Genomic DNA, 20,625 nt, shown 5'->3' on the forward strand with positions numbered 1-20,625 from the left:
TCTCACCCACGAGAGAAAGAGTGAGTATTGAGATAAAGACCTCCTAAATCTTCCAAATAACCAAAAATGTTTCCCAAATATGTGACTCGGGAAACGGAGGCGAAGATGATCTGAAATTTTCCCAAGGAGGTTCCGAGTAGACGGGCAGTGCCAAAGCAAATGAGGGACAGTCTCTGAAGGAGCGTGACACCGTAAGCAGGTGGGTGGTGCAATGTGACGTTTGGCAAGTGTGATTCCCACTGACAATGTGCCGGTCATGCATCTCCAAAGAAAAAGTCTTTGTTTCAAAGACATTTTACACCTCCATAATAGTCTGAGATTCTTCCACCACCATGAAAGAGGCTGCCTAATATGCCACAGAGTATTAGCATATTGATGAATCCAAGGGGCAGGCTGAAGAAGCTTGTAGACTTTGATGGAGGCCAAAATAGGCAGAGGAATAGAACGAGAGCATGTAGCAAAGGGGTACAATTGCCAATCCATAAGCCTCTCTGTGTCAGCCACAGGGGGAATAGGTAGAAAAGGATGCAAGAGATCAGCAATTTTCTTCCATATCAATCTGTGATGCATTCCCAATGCATAAGACGGACTCCTGAGAGTAGAATGGTGATGGGCTGGACTTGTATCGTGTGTGCTATAGTCAGCCTCTGCATTATGCGTGGTGGCTCCACGGCTCTGCGCCATCTCTTCCTGTTGGTCCATGCTGCCCTGAGGAAAAGATAAGACATGGCCGTGATCATCTACCACATCATTGATGTATCTAATTCCCAATTTCATGAGATTATATGCCCGAACCGGTTCCTGTAAAGCAAGTGGAATGTCAAAGATGGCACTCCAATGAATACTTTCTTTCCTCATTGAGTTTGTCCCCGAGTGATTATCAGGAGCCCATTTGACTTTAGAAAGCACTTGTTTCCAGTCCAGTATCAGAGCAGTAGAGAAAGGGCAGCCAGGAATCTTCCCTACAAATCTCCCAATGACAACCTCCCAATGATCAGTAGTCCAATGGCCATAAGCAGTTGTCCTCATGTTGACACACATGGATGCTATCATACAAGTCCATGGAGCACATCATTTCCATCTTCAGCAGTCTCAATGCTTTCACAGCAGTTTTTGTCCTCCATAACAGCTCCATAGCTTGAGACATAAAAGCTGAGATATCTCTAGAGGACCAATGTAGCAAAGGCAAAAAGAACTGAACATAAGACATTACAATAGACTGTACTATTCTGAGCCTGACATGAAGTGGCCAAGTAGAAATTTTCCAATATTCCAATTTATGTTGAAGTCTTTGGAAGATCCATTTTAGCTGCTGCTTCCTGGTGATATGCCATCCTATAGGATATCCCAAATACCTGACTACATCTTTGGAATGCACTATCTCACCAGGCCAGAGAATAGAATGCCAGTCACATTGTTTCAGGGGAAGCAATTTGGATTTGTCAAAGTTGACATGCAATCCCGCTGCTAATCCATACAATGATAATGTGGTCATAAGCATGCGGACTTCCCGAGGAGAGTTCTGTGGCATAAAGAAGGAATCATCAGCATATGCCTGTGCCAAAAAAGATGCAGCCCCAGGGATTTTAAGACCAGTCATCTATCATGTGCTTGTAAGATGATCAAGATACATCAGAAGGGGATGAGTCGCAATGGCATAGAAAAGAGCACTAAGGGGGCAGCCCTGTCTGACTGATCTACCCAATATCCATGACCGAGATAGATGACTTCCGAGAATGCACTGGGAGGTAGAGCCAGAATAAAGCCAATAAATTGCATTTGCTATTTACACACACACACACACACACACATATATATATATATGTATATGTAATATATAAGTACATATATATGTATATACATATATACACATACATACATATATATATAATATACATACATATATATGTAATATATATGTACATATATATATACATATATATAATATACATACATACATACATATATATATAATATACACACATATATATATGTGTGTATGTATATGTAATACATACGTACATACATACATATATATATGTATGTATGTATGTATGTATGTATGTATATGTACATATATATTGCATATATATGCACACACACATATATATGTGTGTGAGTGCGCGTGCGTGCGTGCGCACGTATATATATATATATAAACACACATATATATATATACATATACCTAGATGAATCCAGGAACATTCCCAAACTCATCCTCTAAAAACGCAACATAGTGCAGTTTCAATCTCACTATAGTCACTCATAAGATGGAAAACCATAAACTCCATCACGCATAGCAGGGACTAGCTACTATGACATAACTACAAAGATATATATACATATAATACAGATATATATATAACACACACACACACACACACATATATATAAATACACATACATACATACATATATAAGCACTTTTACCACATTAGTATCTGATCTAGTCTCTCCGTTTGGCTTGTCTGCATCCTCCTCACCCCTATATATAGGGGGGCCCTTGCCATTCTGCAGTGCCATGTGAGTGTCGATTGTCTCCTCTTATCGCATTTTTCCTGCTGGCCGAGTTTGCTTGGAGTGCTCTCAGTTTGCTGTTCAAATCCCACTACACGTTCACAGTGGGTTCACTCTTGCCTCTTACTTTGGCAAGGGCATGTACCGAACCCTTTGTACTTCTTGTCCCAAGCTGCTCCTTGCAGAAACAGAGAACCAGAGAAGTAATAGCTCTTCGAAAGTTGTGGGCAACTATCCTACAATCATCATGATTATGAAACCCTTGTAGCCTCGGGAAAGTATGTCATGCACTAACCTGCCCATCCAAGACACCTCTGTTTTGTGACCCCCTGCAGAGAGTTGGTCCTGACTACTTTCACTTGGTGATGTAGTTACTTGGTGATGTAGTTCTGCACTGAATCATTTGCAGTACCCAAGGACATAACAAGACAACAGAAAGCAGAACTCTGCACTCGCCAAACTATTATAACAGAAAGTACATCTTAACCTACTAACCTTGAGGCACGTCTGCTGTGATAGACCAATGTACCATGATGTTACTGCATGTCGAATAACAGAAAACACCTGGCCTTCAAGTGGGTCACGGTACTAGATTTAACGGTAGCCTGCAATCTCCTGCTGTCATTCCTACACAATGTAATATAATTCTGGCTCTTGCTAGCGAGGATGACATGACATCCTCCCACCATTCAAGAGCGGCCTGCATATTATCTATCTCAGGCCAGCCTATCCTTCATAACCTGGCCAAGTCCAGACTGATCTGGAAACATGCCAATATTGTTTAAGCCCTCAAAGAAAACGGGTCAAAGGACAATTGCCAAGTTACATTGTAAGCCTTTTCAACTCGCATCGTCATACCAACAATTTCTCTCAGCATCCAAATCAAACAGCAAATATCGCCCCATTTGTACCAAAAACCCTCTCAGCATCCAGATCACTCATGCCAAAATCCCTCTCAGCACCCCAATCAACAGACTATTACCACATCACCCCAATCAACAGACTATTACCACATAGATCTACTCGATATATATTTAAGGGCAATTTGCTACCTTGACCAAAAATACCCCTAATGCCAAACTCCTCTTAGGATCCCAATCAAGCAACAGACTATTGCCACATAGATATAGTAATATATATTTAAGGGCAATTTGCAACCTTACTCGTTTTCTTATGCTACCGTGATGAACTTCAAATTTCTGACAGTAACTTGCCTCTCTCAGCATCAAAATCAACCAACAGGCAAACTGGACAGCTTAAAATTATCATGCACAGCTAAAGAAGAGGAGGGCTATCCGGGCTGCAAATATGAACATTCCAAGCCTGACATAGCAGCAATGAAGGTTACAGAAAAATAAAAATGAAATACTAAGCCATGGATGAGACAATCTAAACACACGGCATTCCAGTAGAATGAAGCTTTAAAAAATGGCAATGCAATGTACATGGCAAGCTTAAGAAAAGCCTAAGCCATGGCAAGGAAAAAAGCTGGAGGGAATGGAAACCGGCTGGAGGGAATGAAAACCGGGGTGGGGAAACGGGGTAGTTTATCAAAGGCAAGAGATCACATTTTCAAGTATCCTATTAAAAAGGAACAAGCATCCACTAAAAATGCTTCTATGTGAGGACACTTAAAGGGAACAAACGATTTGGAAAACCCTGCTCATCTTTCATGTACAAAATAAGGCTGACCCTCAGCCAAAGAATGATATAGAGTGCCTCCTTAAGATCACCAGGCTTTGCATGTAAAAAATCTTACAATGGGACCAAATATTTCCCAAAACTCAAAAGGTACACACATTCTAATGGGGGGGAAATTGGCCCTCCTCCCGTAAGGCAGTCATACATCTATTGCGAACAAATATGCGTCCACATCAAAATCACATAAAGCAATTTGTCTGGCCAAATGTGCTGCAAATGATTCTCATTTGAAACTTTCTTACAATGGTTATAAGATGAACACGAGTACTAAAAGATGGCTAATATATCAATTTGTGGAAAACTACAACCACTACACCCACTCCCTGGGGTGTAATGCTTTAAAAATTCACCACATCATTAGGACTAGAACTGTAAGCATCTCAGCTATTTTCATTCCAGACAGGAACTGTCTGCACCACAGTTAGAGTAATCTGGCCAAAAAAAATCAACGTGTGAAACTGGATGTTGGCATCTTCTGAACACTCATCAAATCGATCATACAAAAGAAGTAAACCTCGAGAACCTGTTCCCAACAAGATTGCTCATCCCAACAGTAAGAAGATTCTGCATCAAAACTGCACCCAGTACCTGTGCTTGCATACTTCTTATAGAATCAGCTAGTATGCGATCACCAGCCACACTTCTGACATTCTTTATCAGTACATCTCTTGACATTCTTCCAGCCTGCAACCAAGAAAACAAAAGACAGACACCTGTTCAATCATGTAATTATGGCACTTCACTACGATGCAGTGTCTCATTTTGACTTACAATCCTACCTTAAATTCGAGGTAATGCTGCTGCAATGCAACCATGTTCGCAGGTGGCAGTTTTGATTTCATCACTAAAAACAACATAGGAAATGACATCCATGGTGATCGTGGTGCCCTATTAAAAGAACGTCGACTTGATGCACAAATAGAGGATGCACCATCTCCTACCTGTAAGGACACCATAGGATCCACCAAAAAAATATCAGGATATATTTGATTCCCTTCAAAAAATCTTATCGCACTAGCAATTATGATAAGGCTCTCGCTAGAATATTTGTTGTACATGTACAGAAAATCGCAAGTAGCATCAGTACTGCTACCATCATACAAGCCAGAGACTACCAGAACTAACCTTGACTGATGTACACTGTTCGTGTGTGCCTTGGTGATCCAAACGGGGTCCTCTGGAAGGAGGCAACGTTTTGCTGGAAGTTTGCTTTCCTCGCAATGCAGCAATGATGCCTGAAGCAAAGCACACCTAGCATACACTTTAGACGATTCCAATATTCAAAAGTTCGTGCATTTTAAAAAAAGGTTCTGACAAAAAAGGGTACAAAGGTTCAAGCTCACAGTACTAACCATGCCATTGTGGTGTTAGCTTGAAGCTGACAATATACTGAGGTAGGATATGTGTGTTCATATGAGTACTCCAGATGATATACCGCTTTGGATTGCAGATGTCATCAATACCTGTATCATAATCCTCACTGCTGGGGTGAAACTGCTCAGAACCTGGGTGAACTTGTTCCATGCTCCCCATTATTGTTTTGCAGAACACCATGTGTTGTTCCCCATTTTCGTCAACATCTGAGTAAACGGCGCTGGAAAAAAACCAAACCCATTGTACAGTAGTTATCAAATTGTAGAATACAAACCCTAATGTTATTCCAGTACACAAAGAGAAATTGAAGTCAAGAAAACTCGATTAATAAACCTTTAACTCTCTGAGACGAAAACTTCAACCAACAACACCTGACTGGAAGATGCAAGACAAGCATGCGCCACATTTCCCGCTCCACCCTCAAAATAGAATGGAGCTAATGCAAATTCACAAGCATCGTAAGCGTTTACCTGACATGAGAGTAATCTTCAGGAGCAAGATACACTCCAACACCGTACATAGCACCATTCTTAGGTACTTTAGGCTGCCCAAAACCATGTAATACTATGCCAGAGACCCCCTGCTTGGAGGTACCGTGCCAAGCATATCTGACATTTGCATCACCCCTTGCCTTTCGTGTAATCTCTTCCTGCTTCATGAAAGCCTGCAGTCTTGCTTGCCCTAATGTGCTTGTGTGAGAATCTTTGTAGATCCCTGTGATAGTTGTGTAAGTAGCAAGCATGCCGAGACCGGCCAAGAAACTGTTTTTTACAACGGTAAAATCTTGGTCAGCTTCATCCAATTTGATGAGCTTATCACCTAGGAGAGCAAAGTCGTGAGAAACTGGAGATGACAGGGCATCACCACCCCCTTGTGCCTCCTCATTCCTTCCTTCGGATGTTATCTCAGAGGTTCCTTCCGCTGAAGCAGCTGTTCCTGGCGACTTCACTAGATCTGAACAGATTCCAATGAAACCATCGTGGCATGAATCAAAGCCTCGTACGCCAGCCTCAGAGCTAAATCCTGTCACTGTGAGCCGAAGCTGGTGGTCGGTAGTATCCTGTAGCTGTGAAAGCAACCGATTGCCACAGCCTTCAACCAACTTGGAGGGGAAAAAACACTTGCCGTGTTCATCAATCCAGGCGACAGACCTTAGGAAGCCAGTCAGCAAATTCAATTGCAACATCAGTAGAAAATTGATGAGGTACCTCTTTCCATCAACCGACACCTCAACAGAGGTTCTGCCTGCCCTGAAGCTATCACAGAAGGTTCCAATCAAATCTTTGGAAAAATCTTTCCAGTCCCCTTGTTCGTAGAACATAAACCGCGAAGGTAAGCCGCTTTTCTGGAAATTACATGCATCCTGGACTGAGATCTTCGACGGCCAGCCGTACACCTCGGGAGAGAGAGATTGGTATGCCACGGACCCTTCTTTAAGACTTGCTGCTTCGAGCTTAGGGCGTTTACAATCGTCCCATTCTGTTCCAGGCCTCCTCACTGAAGGGATGGCTTTGACAGATCTTTTCCTCTTGTGCTTGGCATTCAGGTCAGGCAAAATCCGCTCCGCTGAATTAAAGACGAACGAGGCGCCATCTTTCATGTCCATGTCAGGATAGTATACACTGCGTGCTTCGCAGAAAAAATGACTATTTACAAAACTGTACAGTAATTTCTAAAAAGAAGTACGGCATGAAGTCGAACCCTGCAACGCAGATGCACATGCAAAGTCAAGAGGGGAGACGTTATACGTGAGCAATATTGACACGAGCTCCAGTCTTGATAGCAATTTCTTCTCTCAATAACAGAAAGGGACAAGGTGCAGGAAGCGCAATTTCTGCTCAGTAACGCAAAGGGGTAAGGTTAAGGAACCTAGGAGGAGCCACAGGTGACCGATTGAAGCTCAAATCAATCCCGAGGTGCGCGAATTGCAACGGAGGGGGAGGCATGGAGATGTACGCAAAATTAAACAAGGAAGAAAAGGCTAGGGATGTGGAAAAGTCTTGGCAAAACAGAAATCCCCGTAACAGAGGCCTAAAAGGATGATTCCAAAATCAATGATTCCGAAATAAGGGAAATCGAGACGAAATTCAAGCAAGGAAGGGGAGAATTGGCAGACCTGGGGGGGGGGAGAGGATGGGGGAAGCCATGGGAGGGAGCTGCGATAAATTCGAGGACGAGGCGAGGTCGGTCGGAGAGATTGCGTGCAGAGCGGGCTATGGAGGAGATTGGCATTCTTCAGAGATCGGTTCCGCTGTTGGAATTCTTCGTTTGATGATGAAGAAACAGAGGCGGGCAGCGGTTTCCGCAAAAGCAAAGACAGCCAGCCGCCCTCGCCTCTCTTCTCTGCCTTTCCTTGCACGCTTCCCCACCGGCCTCCCACCTCCACCTGTCCGTCTCCCCCCCACCTTGCGCTTCACGCCACCTCACTTTCCGGTTGCCCCCAGCCGGTCAACCCCTTCACCCACCTCAACCCCACCCCCTCTCCCTGCCTTCGTTTCTCCCACGCAAGTTGCCATGGCAACTTCCCCCCCCCCCCACAAAAATAAAACAAAGGTCAACTACTTTCAATCGCAGCAGGGAAAGAAAATAGGGGGCGAGAGCGAGAACGAGAGAGAGATGACTTGGATCCGCACCAGGGCGTGGGAGAGAGAGACAGAGAGACAGAGAGAGAGCGAGCTTTCCTTGAATTAGAAAGAGAGAAGAAAGAGGAAAAGTTGCATCACATGCCACCTATTTTTTGGCCTACCACATGTAGGCCTGACTGAAGGCAACGCTTTCAGGAGAAGCGAAATTCAAGTTTTTTTTTTTTTTTGTTTTTGGCCTGTCAAGAAAAATAGGTGGCATGTGATTTCCACCTTTTCCTCCCTCTTTATTTCTCTTTCTATTTCAAGGCAACCTCTCTCTCTCTCTCTCTCTCTCTCTCTCTCTCTCTCTCTCTCTCTCCCCCCCCCCCTCTCTCATCTCTCGTTCTCGTTCTCTCACTCTCTCCCCCCTCTTTTCCTTGTCGCACGGCAGGCCACTTCAATAAGAAAACAAAATGGGCTTTTTCACTTCTTGCAACGTCACCTTCACTTAATCCTACCCTTCAGGCAAGCCAAAAAACTGGACTTGAGAAACCTAGAGGTTTTCCATCGATCACCCTCTCACCACGCCATTCTCCTCTGTGTTGAAATAAAGATCCATGGGGCTTGCCCAAAAGATTGAAGACACACAAGCAATGGCGATGTAGACGAAATAGCCAGAATTGTGACTTTGAAATATGGTGGGCAAGGCAAGAGCAAATCTCGCCGAGGAGAGGGTGTTATGGAAGTGCATGGTTGAAATTGCATGGATTCGTATTGAAACGCAGCAGGTGCAGGGCCAACGAAAGCAACGGAGATATGTACACATGGACGAATGCAAAACAAGGATTTAGAAATTCCCAACAAACTAATTTTCTCTTTTGCAGCTAAACAATTACTAAGCCCTACCCCACAAGGGCAGGATTTTTAAAAAAACTTGGAAATTTAAAAAACTCTCCAAGCTCTTAAAATCAGGAGGTTTTCACACAATTTATAGCTATATTTGCAAAGAAAAAAAAAAGGCAAAGGCCAGAATTTTTTCCTTCTTCAAGTCATAATCTCACACTAAACCCGAGTTTCTCTTGCAAACTATTCCCCTCCCTCCTCATCTCTCCAGCTCTACTTCTCTATGCACCTGTCGCATGCACCACGCGACACAAGGGGCTTGCTGGCAATGTTCTATATGTGTATTGCTTTGTCGAATGAGTGCATGCACACACCTTCCACACACACACATGCACACACTCGAAAATTATCATAATTTAGTCCCACCCGCCCATGTGGGCCCCTGCAAAAGCGAGGGCATTTGGAGCATACACACAAGATTGGACTAACAAGAGCACAAGACCCTAAACTTGATTTATGCCAATCATAAATAGCAAGGCACTTATGCCCATGCTCATAAGTTTTATCACATTGCCACCTGCTAGAGTAGGGCCTCCCCCAGGGCGCTCGAAGCGTATCTTGCACAACACATGAGGTTGGGCTAACAAGAACAAAGCAAACCTATGACCTCACTCTCGAAGTGTGCCAATCACAATAACCAAGCAAGCCATTTTGCTAAATGCTTAGCAAAACACACAAAATTTTCCCTTTAAAGAAAAGGCCCCACCCTTCATATATGTTGGAGCCTAAAAGCTTGCCTAACAGGAACCTCAAACTTTGAACATAGGGGACTAAGTGCCCAAGCATTCGTCAACCAAGAAAGCATGACAATGCACTCATGGAAGGGTCTTCATGTTATATGGGTCTAATTTCACTCACCACTGCTCATGTTCTCTAGGCGGCACCTTACAATATGGACCACATACATGCAAGTGCAAACCTCACCACGCATCTTGCCTAACAAGGAAGCTCAAACTTTAAACATAGGGTGTAAAGGCCCCACCCTTCACATATGTTGGAGCCTAAAGGAAACTCAAACTTTGAACATAGGGGAATAAGTGCCCAACCAAGAAAGCATGACAATGCACTCATGGAAGGGTCTTCATGTTATATGAGTCCAATTTCGCTCACCACGGCTCATGTTCTAGGTTCCATGTAGGTGCAAACCTCACCACGCATCCTAGAACCTCGTTACTTTGCTACACATACCCATTCACTAAAAAATACAAAAATGTGGGTCTTTCATTGAAAAAACAAGAAGCAAAAAGTGGGTGGCCTCTCAAAAATTGAAATAAGTTAGCTCTATTGAGAGAAGCTGTAGGCTATATGAGTAGTTCGTTTTGGCAAAGAGGGGCACACACATTGCTTGTTTTAGTAGCATGGTTAAGAACGTGCAAATCCTCTTTACCATGGAAAGCACCATCTCATCTTCCCTTGATGCGCTTTTACACTAAGCCATTATATTGATTTATAGTTCCCTTATAATTCGACTAGCTAAACCTTACCTTGTACAATGTATGGCATGTCTATGTGTCTCATGAGCATCCCATAGTTGCCATAATATTCCCAACACTTGACACATCGCTTATAGATATATGTGTCTCATAAGCATTTCCTGAACTAATTTTAAGTAGTTGTCATTATCTTCATAACATGTGAAACCTCACTTATAAATCAAATAGGTGTGTTGCCCACCCCTTACCCATTCTTCCTTTAAATGGTCACTTTGGTCAAGTGAGAGAGAGAGAGAGATTTCATTAATGTGGCTTGCCCACAGAGAGAGAAAGAGGGAAGGGCAGGGGGTAGGCCAAAGAACACGGACACACTGAATGCATGCATTGAAAGCCCCTTACAACAGCTTATAAACAATTCAATGGAGCATAAGTGGACCAATCACCTTAAAATAAAAAGAAATGTCTAAAACAATACCTATTTTTCCTTTCTTATCACACATCTTCACTAAGGCCTTCCTATGGGTAGGTAAAAAAGAAACAAAAAACTTCTAAGGAGTAACCTCCAAGAAAAAGTAAAGCTATTATCATGTCTTTTTGTGCTCTATCTCCAAGGTATAATCTTAAAGGACAAATCATACCCCATAGATTTTGGTTTGAGCCATACATGTAGTGGGCATCATTGGCTTATTGTCATTCTACTAGTGGCAAACAAAAAGGAGAAGAGTCCACCTTCTAAAATGCTCTATTATAACCAATTGACCTTTAAAAAGGGTTAAATATTCTCTCATGATATCATGTAATTATACTCACATGCATTTAGAACATATTCTTGCCAAGTTGACTTTTATGAAAATTTCAATATGACATGATATCATAGATGTGTTGCAATTCCATTTAAAAAACCTATGTGAAAGAAGCTACTAAGAGAGTAAAGTGTATCACCAAATATTGAATGCTGTTTTTTGAAAGCATGTAATACAGCTTCAAACATTACAATCTTGCATGCTTTGTGACACATTCTTTGTGTAAGCTTTGATACATTGTCATGTTCTCATACTAGTAAAACAAAGGATGAATAAAACTAGCTTAATCCACATCATCTTCTAAGTCTAAAAGTTGATCAATGCAAAAATGATTAAGATGCATGCTATTGATAAAGGGGAGTGGATATTGTGCACATTTTTTATGATCTTCATGTCTAAATGTCTTCATTTTGTCTTGTGTCATTGATCATCCTCACCTCTCTCCTCTCAATATTTGTTATGATCATTAGACAGACTATGCATACTTTTGGACCACCATAATGTGAATCTGCCAATATACTTTTGGTATATTCATGTGAACCTTGATTTTCAATTTGTCTATGCTAATATTAACTTCAACTTGACTCAAACACTATATCACCATTGTGTGGAGCACTACGTCATGTATTTGTTGTGTTTCAAGGGAGTAGATGCCTCATGAAAGGTTGATGAAGACACTCATACTATGTGCTTACAAGCACTATTTAGGAGATTTTTGAAAGCATCAATCAATACGATGTCATCACGATTGGAGGTCAAAATATTAAGATACATCATGATTAGCCTTGCTATAATAATTGACATGGATAATCTAATCATCAAAACTTGAATGCCTTGTGCAAACTCTGTATGTAAGACCCCAAGCATGAGTAGATCTAGAATTGAGGTTTTTATACATGCTTGGTGACTAGCTCAAGTGGAGGCCTATATGATTGTTTTTAATAGGCTTCATTCATATGACTTTGTATGAGCTCCAATCGATGTGGAACAATACCTTCTTGTCTAAGATGATTGGTCTCCCACTCTTATTATTATTGGGTACATTTTTTGGTTGTTTGAAGTGTGTGTGCACCCATACTCCAAGTTATTTCAATGTGTTATCAAGCATTGATGTATAAGGAACCAAGAACACACATAGATCACAATTGTATACACTCTAATTATAGATGGGACTTTGAAAAAGGAGAGCTAAATCTTTATTATTCTTACCAACAAATTGCAATCATCATGGAGATGTGAAAATGCGGCAATGGGGAATGAAAGATGTATAGTATTAGCATGAAACAAAAGAAATAATCTATGTAGCATCATAGAACACACCCATAATAGAATAGAATGAGAAGGCAACTCTCATGATATGACGCCACTGAGAGCCTCAAACACACAAACAAGGTTATAAGGGTGCACAGAGAGAGAGAGAGAGAGAGAGAGAGAGAGAGAGAGAGAATCATGGAGTCAATGCTGGTTGCCATAATCGACATTTTTCATCATTTCTTCTATTACTTACTTCCATCATCAAGGACTTCACACCCTCTTCACACAATCTCTCATAGAAATAATGATAGCTATCACCATTACATGTGGATAAAGCCTGAATTCCACATTTGATTATGAGATAATAGCCTTTCACTTCTTACACCCACAACTACACCATCTTGGCACATTTAGGTGATCAACTCATTGGTTTAAAAAGAGCAATTATCTATCACATGCTCTTAGACAATTCTATCACCTATTGTTAAACTGTGTTCCTTCACTCTTCATCAATGAGTATTTCAATTAGATTGCCAAGGCTTTGAATTAAGCCCAGTCAAAGTGTGGCTACTCTATTTTAATGCTTCTAGAAGAATAGCCTTTGCATAAATAATTCACTAGAACTACCAAACTTACGCGGTTGCTAAACAAGTGACTTGAATCTACAATGAGTGCACTTTCCTTGAATAATTGTAAAAAAGAACAATGTATCCTTGCTATCCAAATATTGCATGAACTTTGTTACAAACCTTATAATTTGTCTTTGAGAGTTTGATATGATGCATGCATAGCATTTCAAATCTATATTATCATGTTATTCACATTTCATACCATGGAGCCTTCCTAGTATATTGGACTACTTGAGCTAGTGGTTGCTTGTTAGGGACAATATCTGTTGACCATACATCATTCTTCATCGTTAGCTTTAATTACATCTTTAGTTTTCCATGTGTGGAAGCCTTCACTCTAAAATTTAATGGTTGTCAACATTAAAGATATCTAGCTCCATGGCTTAGTGTGGGGGTTAAAGGCCACTGTGCCTTAACCCCGATTATGTACATACTCTAACACATATGTATATGGATGACATAGACGATTAGGGTGTTCTGCACCCACCAAAACTTGTGTGGTTCTCTTCTAGCTCTCCCTCTCTCTCACCCTCTTCCATTCCGCTTCCGTTGAGAGCACTCTCAACTAGTGTTAGAGCGTGGGTGGTTTATCTGATGCTTGTGGGTGGTCTAGCTAAGCCCATGTGTGTGTGTGGAGCCTGGAGTCTGTTGGTGCAGCTCTGTGGGAGGACGGAGCAAGTTTGTGGGTCCATGTTTGAGCTGCCCAGGTGGTATTAGAACCTTGTAGAAGCCTGCAAGTGGTTTTTGGAAGTCTTTGAGTGGTTTTTTGCAAGGCTGCACGTGGTTTTGGAGCAAAAAGATGTTTTTTGATGATTCCATTGTTCCTTTCGACGAGACTGGGAGTCTGAAATGACCTATAGAGGCAACCATTGCCTGCTTTTGGTGTCCACTGCACTTCGGGAGTTCAAAAACCCTTGCATTCTTGAATTTGGGATCATTTCGTTGGATTTCTGACTCACTGTCTCTGCTTCAACGTTTTTCTGCTAGCATGTTGGAACTCAAGTTTGGAGTAACCATTTGCAGATCTATCAGTTTCGGTGGACTCAGGAGGTCCTAAAACTTATGTGTTGCTCATCATTTGCACTCCGGTGGTCATTACAAATAGGTATGTTTGCAAAAACCTTTTTTGGTATGTGTGTTGGACTTGGTGATAGGCACCACGGTTTCTAAAACTGTTTATTCCATTGCATTCCAAAGGCCCAAAAACCTCGACTTGTCAACTCTTGCGCGATTCCGTGGAGATTTGGAAAATTTATGTCGCTCTGAGACTTCACATCGTCTAATTCTCTGTTAAAATTCCATTCAAAGGTTCAAACCTTTGATTTTTTGATTACAAGTCAATTGCAAGGGTTGATTCCCCGTTTTCCATTCATCTGAATCTGATTATATAGTGGCATCCATGTTTTGGGGCATCTTAAGTCCTATTCTTAGTAGCGGTCATTGTCGTGGGGCCATGATTTTTGGGATATACCTTATGCAGATCACTCTAGTTGTAGTTTGAGCCATGTGCACTCATTTTTGGTTTGCATTGAGTTACAATGGATACTTTATTGGCCATTTGGATGCATTGCGGTCCTTGTTGGATGCACTGATAGGCCCAAATTGCCTTGTGGGATGCTATATTGATGGATTCTTTGCACATCGATGCTATTTTATGCTCAGAGACACCTTTGACACATTGCACTTGATGCATTGATTGTGCTATGCTTTCTTGGATGAGACATTGATGATCCTTATGCCCATGGACGATGTTTATGCTTACGGCATTTGGCTCTTATTGGCATTGGGTTTGCCATTGTTTTGTCATTGCAGGTTAACACTTTCTTTTGGGCCAGATTTGCTCATATGGATGCATAGTATATGCACATGAGTTAGTTGCATTTTTATTCTTTCATTCTTTGAGGTTTGGTGATATTACCCTCCATTGTGGCATATGTATTTGGGTGCACTTGGTATTTGGTGTGATTCTTTCTTACAGACACTAGCATTTGGGATTTTTCTTTATTTGCATCATGGCGTCCTCTTCCATGTCTGAAAAAGAGTTTTTTAGCATTTAAAAGTTTGATGGGACAAACTTTTCTTTGTGGAAAGAACAGATAAGGGATGTTTTTATTTAAAAGAAGCAAATTAAGCCCTTGGAAGGGATTGTAGCTATGCCTGCAACTACGTCTGAGGATGATTGGAATGAGTTGGATGCATTAGCAAAGTCAACATCTTGTAGAGTCAGTTTATTTCATAGTAGTAATGAGCAGACTACGGAAGATTTATGGAAGAAATTATGTGCCATTTATGAGAACGAAACTGCCTCTAATAAAGTTCAACTCATGAAGAGGTTGTTTGAGTTGCAGATGAAGGAAGGGGTCTCCATTGCTTCTCACATGAATGAATTCAATATTATATTCAGCCAACTTCCAGGCTCAGAAGCTAAATTTTGATGCAAAGATTGCCATCCTCATGGGATACTTTCCATACAGCTGTCAGTAACTCTGCTCCTAGTGGAGTACTAAAGTTTGATGATGTTGTGGGTAGCTTGTTGGCCGAGATGCAATCACTAATGATAGTGACAATGACATTCTCTTCAAGTCTAGTCTACCTACAGAGTTACCACTTCAAATGATGCATATTCTCAGGATTGGATTTTGGATTCTGGTGCTTCATTCCATGTTACTCCCCATAGGGAATGGTTCTCCACTTATGATAGTGGGAATAGGTTGTGTGCATCTTAGAAATAACTACGCATGTGACATAAAGTTTACTTTTGCAAATGGGTTGGCTTTTGTTTTGAAAAATGTGAGACATGTGCCTTAGCTTACCATGAGTCTCATTTCAGCGGCGGGTGAGCTAGATGATGTTAGTTTTTAGATCATCTTTGGCTTTCAGAGTTGGAAACTTTAGAAGGGCTCTATGGTTTTGGCAAGAGGTGCCAAGTGTGGGACATTGTATCCCTTACATGCATGAGGGGTGTTTGATCATGTTGTTGTAATAATCGAGCAGCCAAGTACTTCTTTATGGCATTGTCGGTTGGGACACATGAGCCAGCATGGAATGAAACTCTTATGCCATTTGGGTTATGTACTGCATTTGAGTTTTTTGACTTTGAATTTTTTGAGCATTGTTTCTATGGGAAGTAGATTAAATCAACCCATAAAAGAAGGGGAAAAAAAGAGCTTGAAAAGCTTGATCTGGTGCATTCAGATATATCTAGTCCCATGCCTACACGGTCATTAGGTGGGGCTGAATACTATGCGACATTGCATAGTATTCCATGAGTGCTATTCAACTAGCACGGAATCTGGTCTTTCATGCAAAGACCAAACACATTGAGGTCAGGTACCATTTCATCAGGGAGGTACTTGAGGATAGAGCTTGTCAAGGTTCATACAGATGATAACCCTGCAGATATGCTAACGAAGAGTCCACTGCACCATAACCCCAGTTATGTACAATACTCAAACACATATATATATGAATGACATAGAAGATTAGGGTGTTCTACACCCACCAAAATATGTGTGGCTCTCTTCTGGCTCTCCCTCTCTCTCACCCTCTTCCATTCCACTTCCGTTGAGAGCACTCTCACTTAGAACTCAATTCATGACCCTATTTGCTATGTTACGATCCAATGTCATAGGTATTACTAGAAAGGATCAACACTTATTTTATGGATCACATTGTAGAAATTTCAATAGATTAAACATAGATGAAGTTTGACAAGGTACTCATCACTTAACAATGCTAACAGTACACATGAAAGGCATGCAAGAAAGAAAAGAAGTAACCCTCAAGTAACTAAGTAGCAACATAGAACACAACTATTATAGAATTTGGGAAAAATAAGATGAAGACGATAACTGAATCTTGAATCTCAAATATTCCTTCAACACATGCACACACATGAAAAGATCAAAATTGAGAAGACATATTAGGATACTACTAACTTCGAGATGGTATGTACAAAAAACGTGGGTACTTCAATACAAATACAAATGACCATGACTAAGTGTGTGTCATAGGGTAAGATGGATCATACTCCACCCTATGATTTTTTGCAAAGTTCAATGAACTCTCATGCTTACCAACTTGATGATGCATGACATCCATCATGAATGATTACTTTTTTATTATTCCAATAAACAATTAATGAGGATCAAATACCGAATACAATATTGATGAACATAGTCCGGCTCTTTGTGTGGGTTTTTTTATAGATTTATCTTGATATAATCTTCTGGGTGTGGCTGCTACGAGCATTTCAGGCTTGTTAAGAGCTTATGAATATGACAGAGATGGTGTCTTACGAATATGATCAAGGGTAGCTATGAGGCTACTATGATTGCATGAAGGAGAAAGGCGATGATGGGGTGGTAGTGCAGCAAGAGTGCAGGCTATCGTCACATAGGCTAATGGCGAGTTGGTGCATGGAGAGGCACAAGGAATGAAGAGCATGGGTTGACAGCTAGATGGTGAGCTCGAATCAGGGGTTGCTGGAGAGAAGGGCCATTGCTCTTGCTGGAGGCTTGGGAAACTTGGCTATGGGATCTTGACTGCGGGCTGGAGCACCTTGGAAAATAGAGGGCATGTACTATGAGGAAAAAAAACCAGGTGCTAGGTATCTTCACATGAAGAGAGAGCTGTTCATGGAGTCTAAGGTGCAATCCATAAGTTCTTGTGTAGCTATTGGAGTAGGTTCTCTTTCAGGGTGGCAGTTTTGAGTATTCAAGGAAATTGGCTACTTGAAGACAAAGAAAACCAGAGTTGTTCATGTGTGGTCTTGTCATGGGATACATGAGCATAGATTCATGGGAAGACAATGGCAATCATGCATATATAAACAATCTTCATGTTGTGCATTTTTGAGATGTGGTCTTTTTGTATGTCAAGGTCTTCTCTTAGTGACTATAAGAGTTTGTTTGGAGTCCTAGTGTTGTGGATACATGCTCTAGTTGTTGGAGATGTTGCTCTATCTATATCAGCTACCCACACTATACTGATCCCACTGGAGTCCTAGCCTTAAGTATTTCTACTAATGTAGTCAAAGTGGAAAATGATTATATCACTTGAGCTTGGGATGGGGATACGTGGCTTTCATTTGAGGGATTCTATGTGAGGTTTTGCTTGTAGTGGTTCATGGAAATTATTGGACTCTAGTGATACATGTGAGTAATGAGGAGTGGCCAGAGGTTGTATGGCTTTCTGATGATATGTGGCCAGAGGATGTGTTGAGTGTAGATGTGTGTAGGGATGAAGATTTCGAGTGAATGTCATTTTGCTCTGTGTTGTGTTGTCTAGCAATTTTTATAGTGGACGAGGGTGGTTGTAAAGGCAGGGTGGGCTCTATCATTTTTGTCCATCCAACATCCACTTGCCAAAAGCCTGTATCAAATCTAGGTTTGCTTTCAAACATTCTTCCTCTTCATCATCATCTATACCATATGACATATTGATGGTTTCTGCTTCCACTAGCCGCACTAACTCTTCTGATGTGCTGGTGCCATTCCCATTGATACTTTGACCTTCTTTTTGCCATGATGCAATGTCAATGTTTTTCTTCACTTTTGCTTGTCTCTCAGCCAGGGTCTTCCTTATTACAAGAACGTGCATTTCGGAGTGGGAGCATCCATGTTTAGCACCACAAAAGACATTATAAAGGGGATCTCGGCCACCCCCATGACTATCGATTTTAAAATGCCTAGAGGTCGCACCTGCCTTTGCGGACAAGGAATGGAGCTAGCTCCCATTCTAGCCATACCATTTCCTAACATGTCTTCAATGTGACAATGTTAACTCTTGACAATGTGACATGTCTTCAGTGTGGCAATGTAACCCTTGAACCACCATCGATTAGAATTTGTTTGAATTTCCTTCCCTGTGCCCTAGCAATAATGACTAGAACTCTCATATTTGTTAATGGGCCTAATGCAATTGGTGTTAAGTCTAGCTGAAGCAATTGCACCTCCAAAATTTGTGATTTGGTGACTATGGATTGTAGAAGCTACTTGTGAAATTGTGGTACGAGGTTTAGTATCTTACCCAAGGAAATTTGAATTGGTGCTTTGACTTCCACTTCCATTATGGGTCTTTTCTCCTTCTTTTGAGGTTGCTCTTCCATAGGTGTCTTGCTTACCGTGGATGACTTGATGCTCCTTCACAGTGGCATGGTTGATGTCTTTTCCAAGACCACGTCTGGTTCTAGTGCTATGACTTCCTCCACAAATTTAACTTTGCAGGCAATCATGGGCTTTTCCTTTGTCACTTTAGGAGGCATTTGCAGAGCATCTTCCTTAATCCATTCCATCACTTGGCTGTGATGCACCTCCTGCTGCACTGGCCATTGTATTAGGGGTTTCTGCTTTCTTGGTGCATTTTGCAACTTCGTGCCTGCTTCTTTCTATCTATCATACTCCTGGGCTGCTTCAGGACATTCACTTCTCCACCAATGCCCTTTTGTGAGATAAAACATATAAGTTTTTGGTAGGTTCATCCATCTATTATTTCCACCTCCACTTGCATGGCCATGGACTCCATCTCGGCTGCCTCTGAATCCGCCTCCAAATGAGGGTGATTACTTCATCTCATTACTTCCTTGTACATGAGCAAATGATGCTCCTAGATCCTTCTCCAATGGGTTGGGCCATTTCGGTTGACCCAAAGCCCTTTGGCTCTTCCATTATAGTGGCAATTATTGGTGGTATGTGTGTTGGTCATACAAATTGCACACCATTTCTCATTCAAGGCACACTTTACAGAAAAGTGACCAGTACTTCGACAATTTGCACACCAAAGTTCTTTCAGTGCTTTTGTGGATGCAGTGTCCCCAGGCGATGATGAGCTCCATCTCCCTCCTTTTGGGGATTTGCAGCTCTTTTTATCCTCTTCACCATCAGAATCATCACTACTGTCCTCCTCAGCACTTCCGAACTTTCCTTGTCCCATCTCAAGGTCAGTGTTGCTGTGTTTCTTTGATTTGCTTAGTCTCTTCTTTCCTTTTCTCTTGTATGATTTGTAGGTCTTTGCAACTCTTCCATGCAGTGAGGTAACAACCCAAGTTACTTGATTAATCACATTGATGAGGGTCGAGTTTACTTTGTCCACTGTTTTGCTAATGCCATCCAGAGGTTGCATAACAACTCAAAAATGTAGTTATTGAGGACCTCATTTGCCAATCTCTAGATAATTGGAACTTGTTGCAAGAGTTAGTGGAACTAGGTCACATAATCCTCAACATCCTGATTAAGTCTCCTCAATCCCTCTAGAGTTTGCGAAATGGCCTTTTCCTTGAAAAATTGCCTAAAGACACTGCAGCCTTAATCTCGTTGAATGTCGTGAATTGGTCTATCTCATACTCTACTAGCCACCTTGCTGCCTTACCTTTGAGAGTAGACTCAAAAACTACTTCCTTGTGGGCTACTTTGACCGCACTCAGAATGTTCAGTATATGTAGACTTTG

General features: G+C 41.5%; 1 protein-coding gene across 3 annotated transcripts in view; it reads right to left on the bottom strand.

Moving 5' to 3' along the window:
- The window catches only part of LOC147887820 (inactive poly [ADP-ribose] polymerase RCD1-like), a 17,782-nt gene extending 9,870 nt beyond the window's left edge, over nucleotides 1-7,912 (bottom strand). For 2 of the 3 annotated variants that reach the window (XM_087393141.1, XM_087393139.1), the window contains exons 1-6: nucleotides 7,709-7,912; nucleotides 6,063-7,294; nucleotides 5,571-5,812; nucleotides 5,344-5,453; nucleotides 4,998-5,159; nucleotides 4,807-4,902 (exon numbers count right to left, since the gene is read on the bottom strand). In XM_087393141.1, coding sequence (XP_087249267.1) covers nucleotides 4,807-4,902; nucleotides 4,998-5,159; nucleotides 5,344-5,453; nucleotides 5,571-5,812; nucleotides 6,063-7,198 — 1,746 coding nt within the window. In that variant the 5' untranslated portion in view covers nucleotides 7,199-7,294; nucleotides 7,709-7,912. Of the gene's footprint in view, nucleotides 1-4,806; nucleotides 4,903-4,997; nucleotides 5,160-5,343; nucleotides 5,454-5,570; nucleotides 5,813-6,062; nucleotides 7,295-7,461; nucleotides 7,674-7,708 lie in introns of those variants that run through there. The other variant, XM_087393140.1, reaches the window with a different exon arrangement.
- Between the last annotated feature and the right edge of the window lie 12,713 nt (nucleotides 7,913-20,625).

The sequence above is a fragment of the Dipteris shenzhenensis genome, chromosome 22 (genome assembly GCF_047967505.1).
Source record: "Dipteris shenzhenensis isolate YYH24624 ecotype China chromosome 22, Dip_SZ_1.0, whole genome shotgun sequence".
In the NCBI taxonomy this organism is placed as follows: Eukaryota; Viridiplantae; Streptophyta; class Polypodiopsida; order Gleicheniales; family Dipteridaceae; genus Dipteris; species Dipteris shenzhenensis.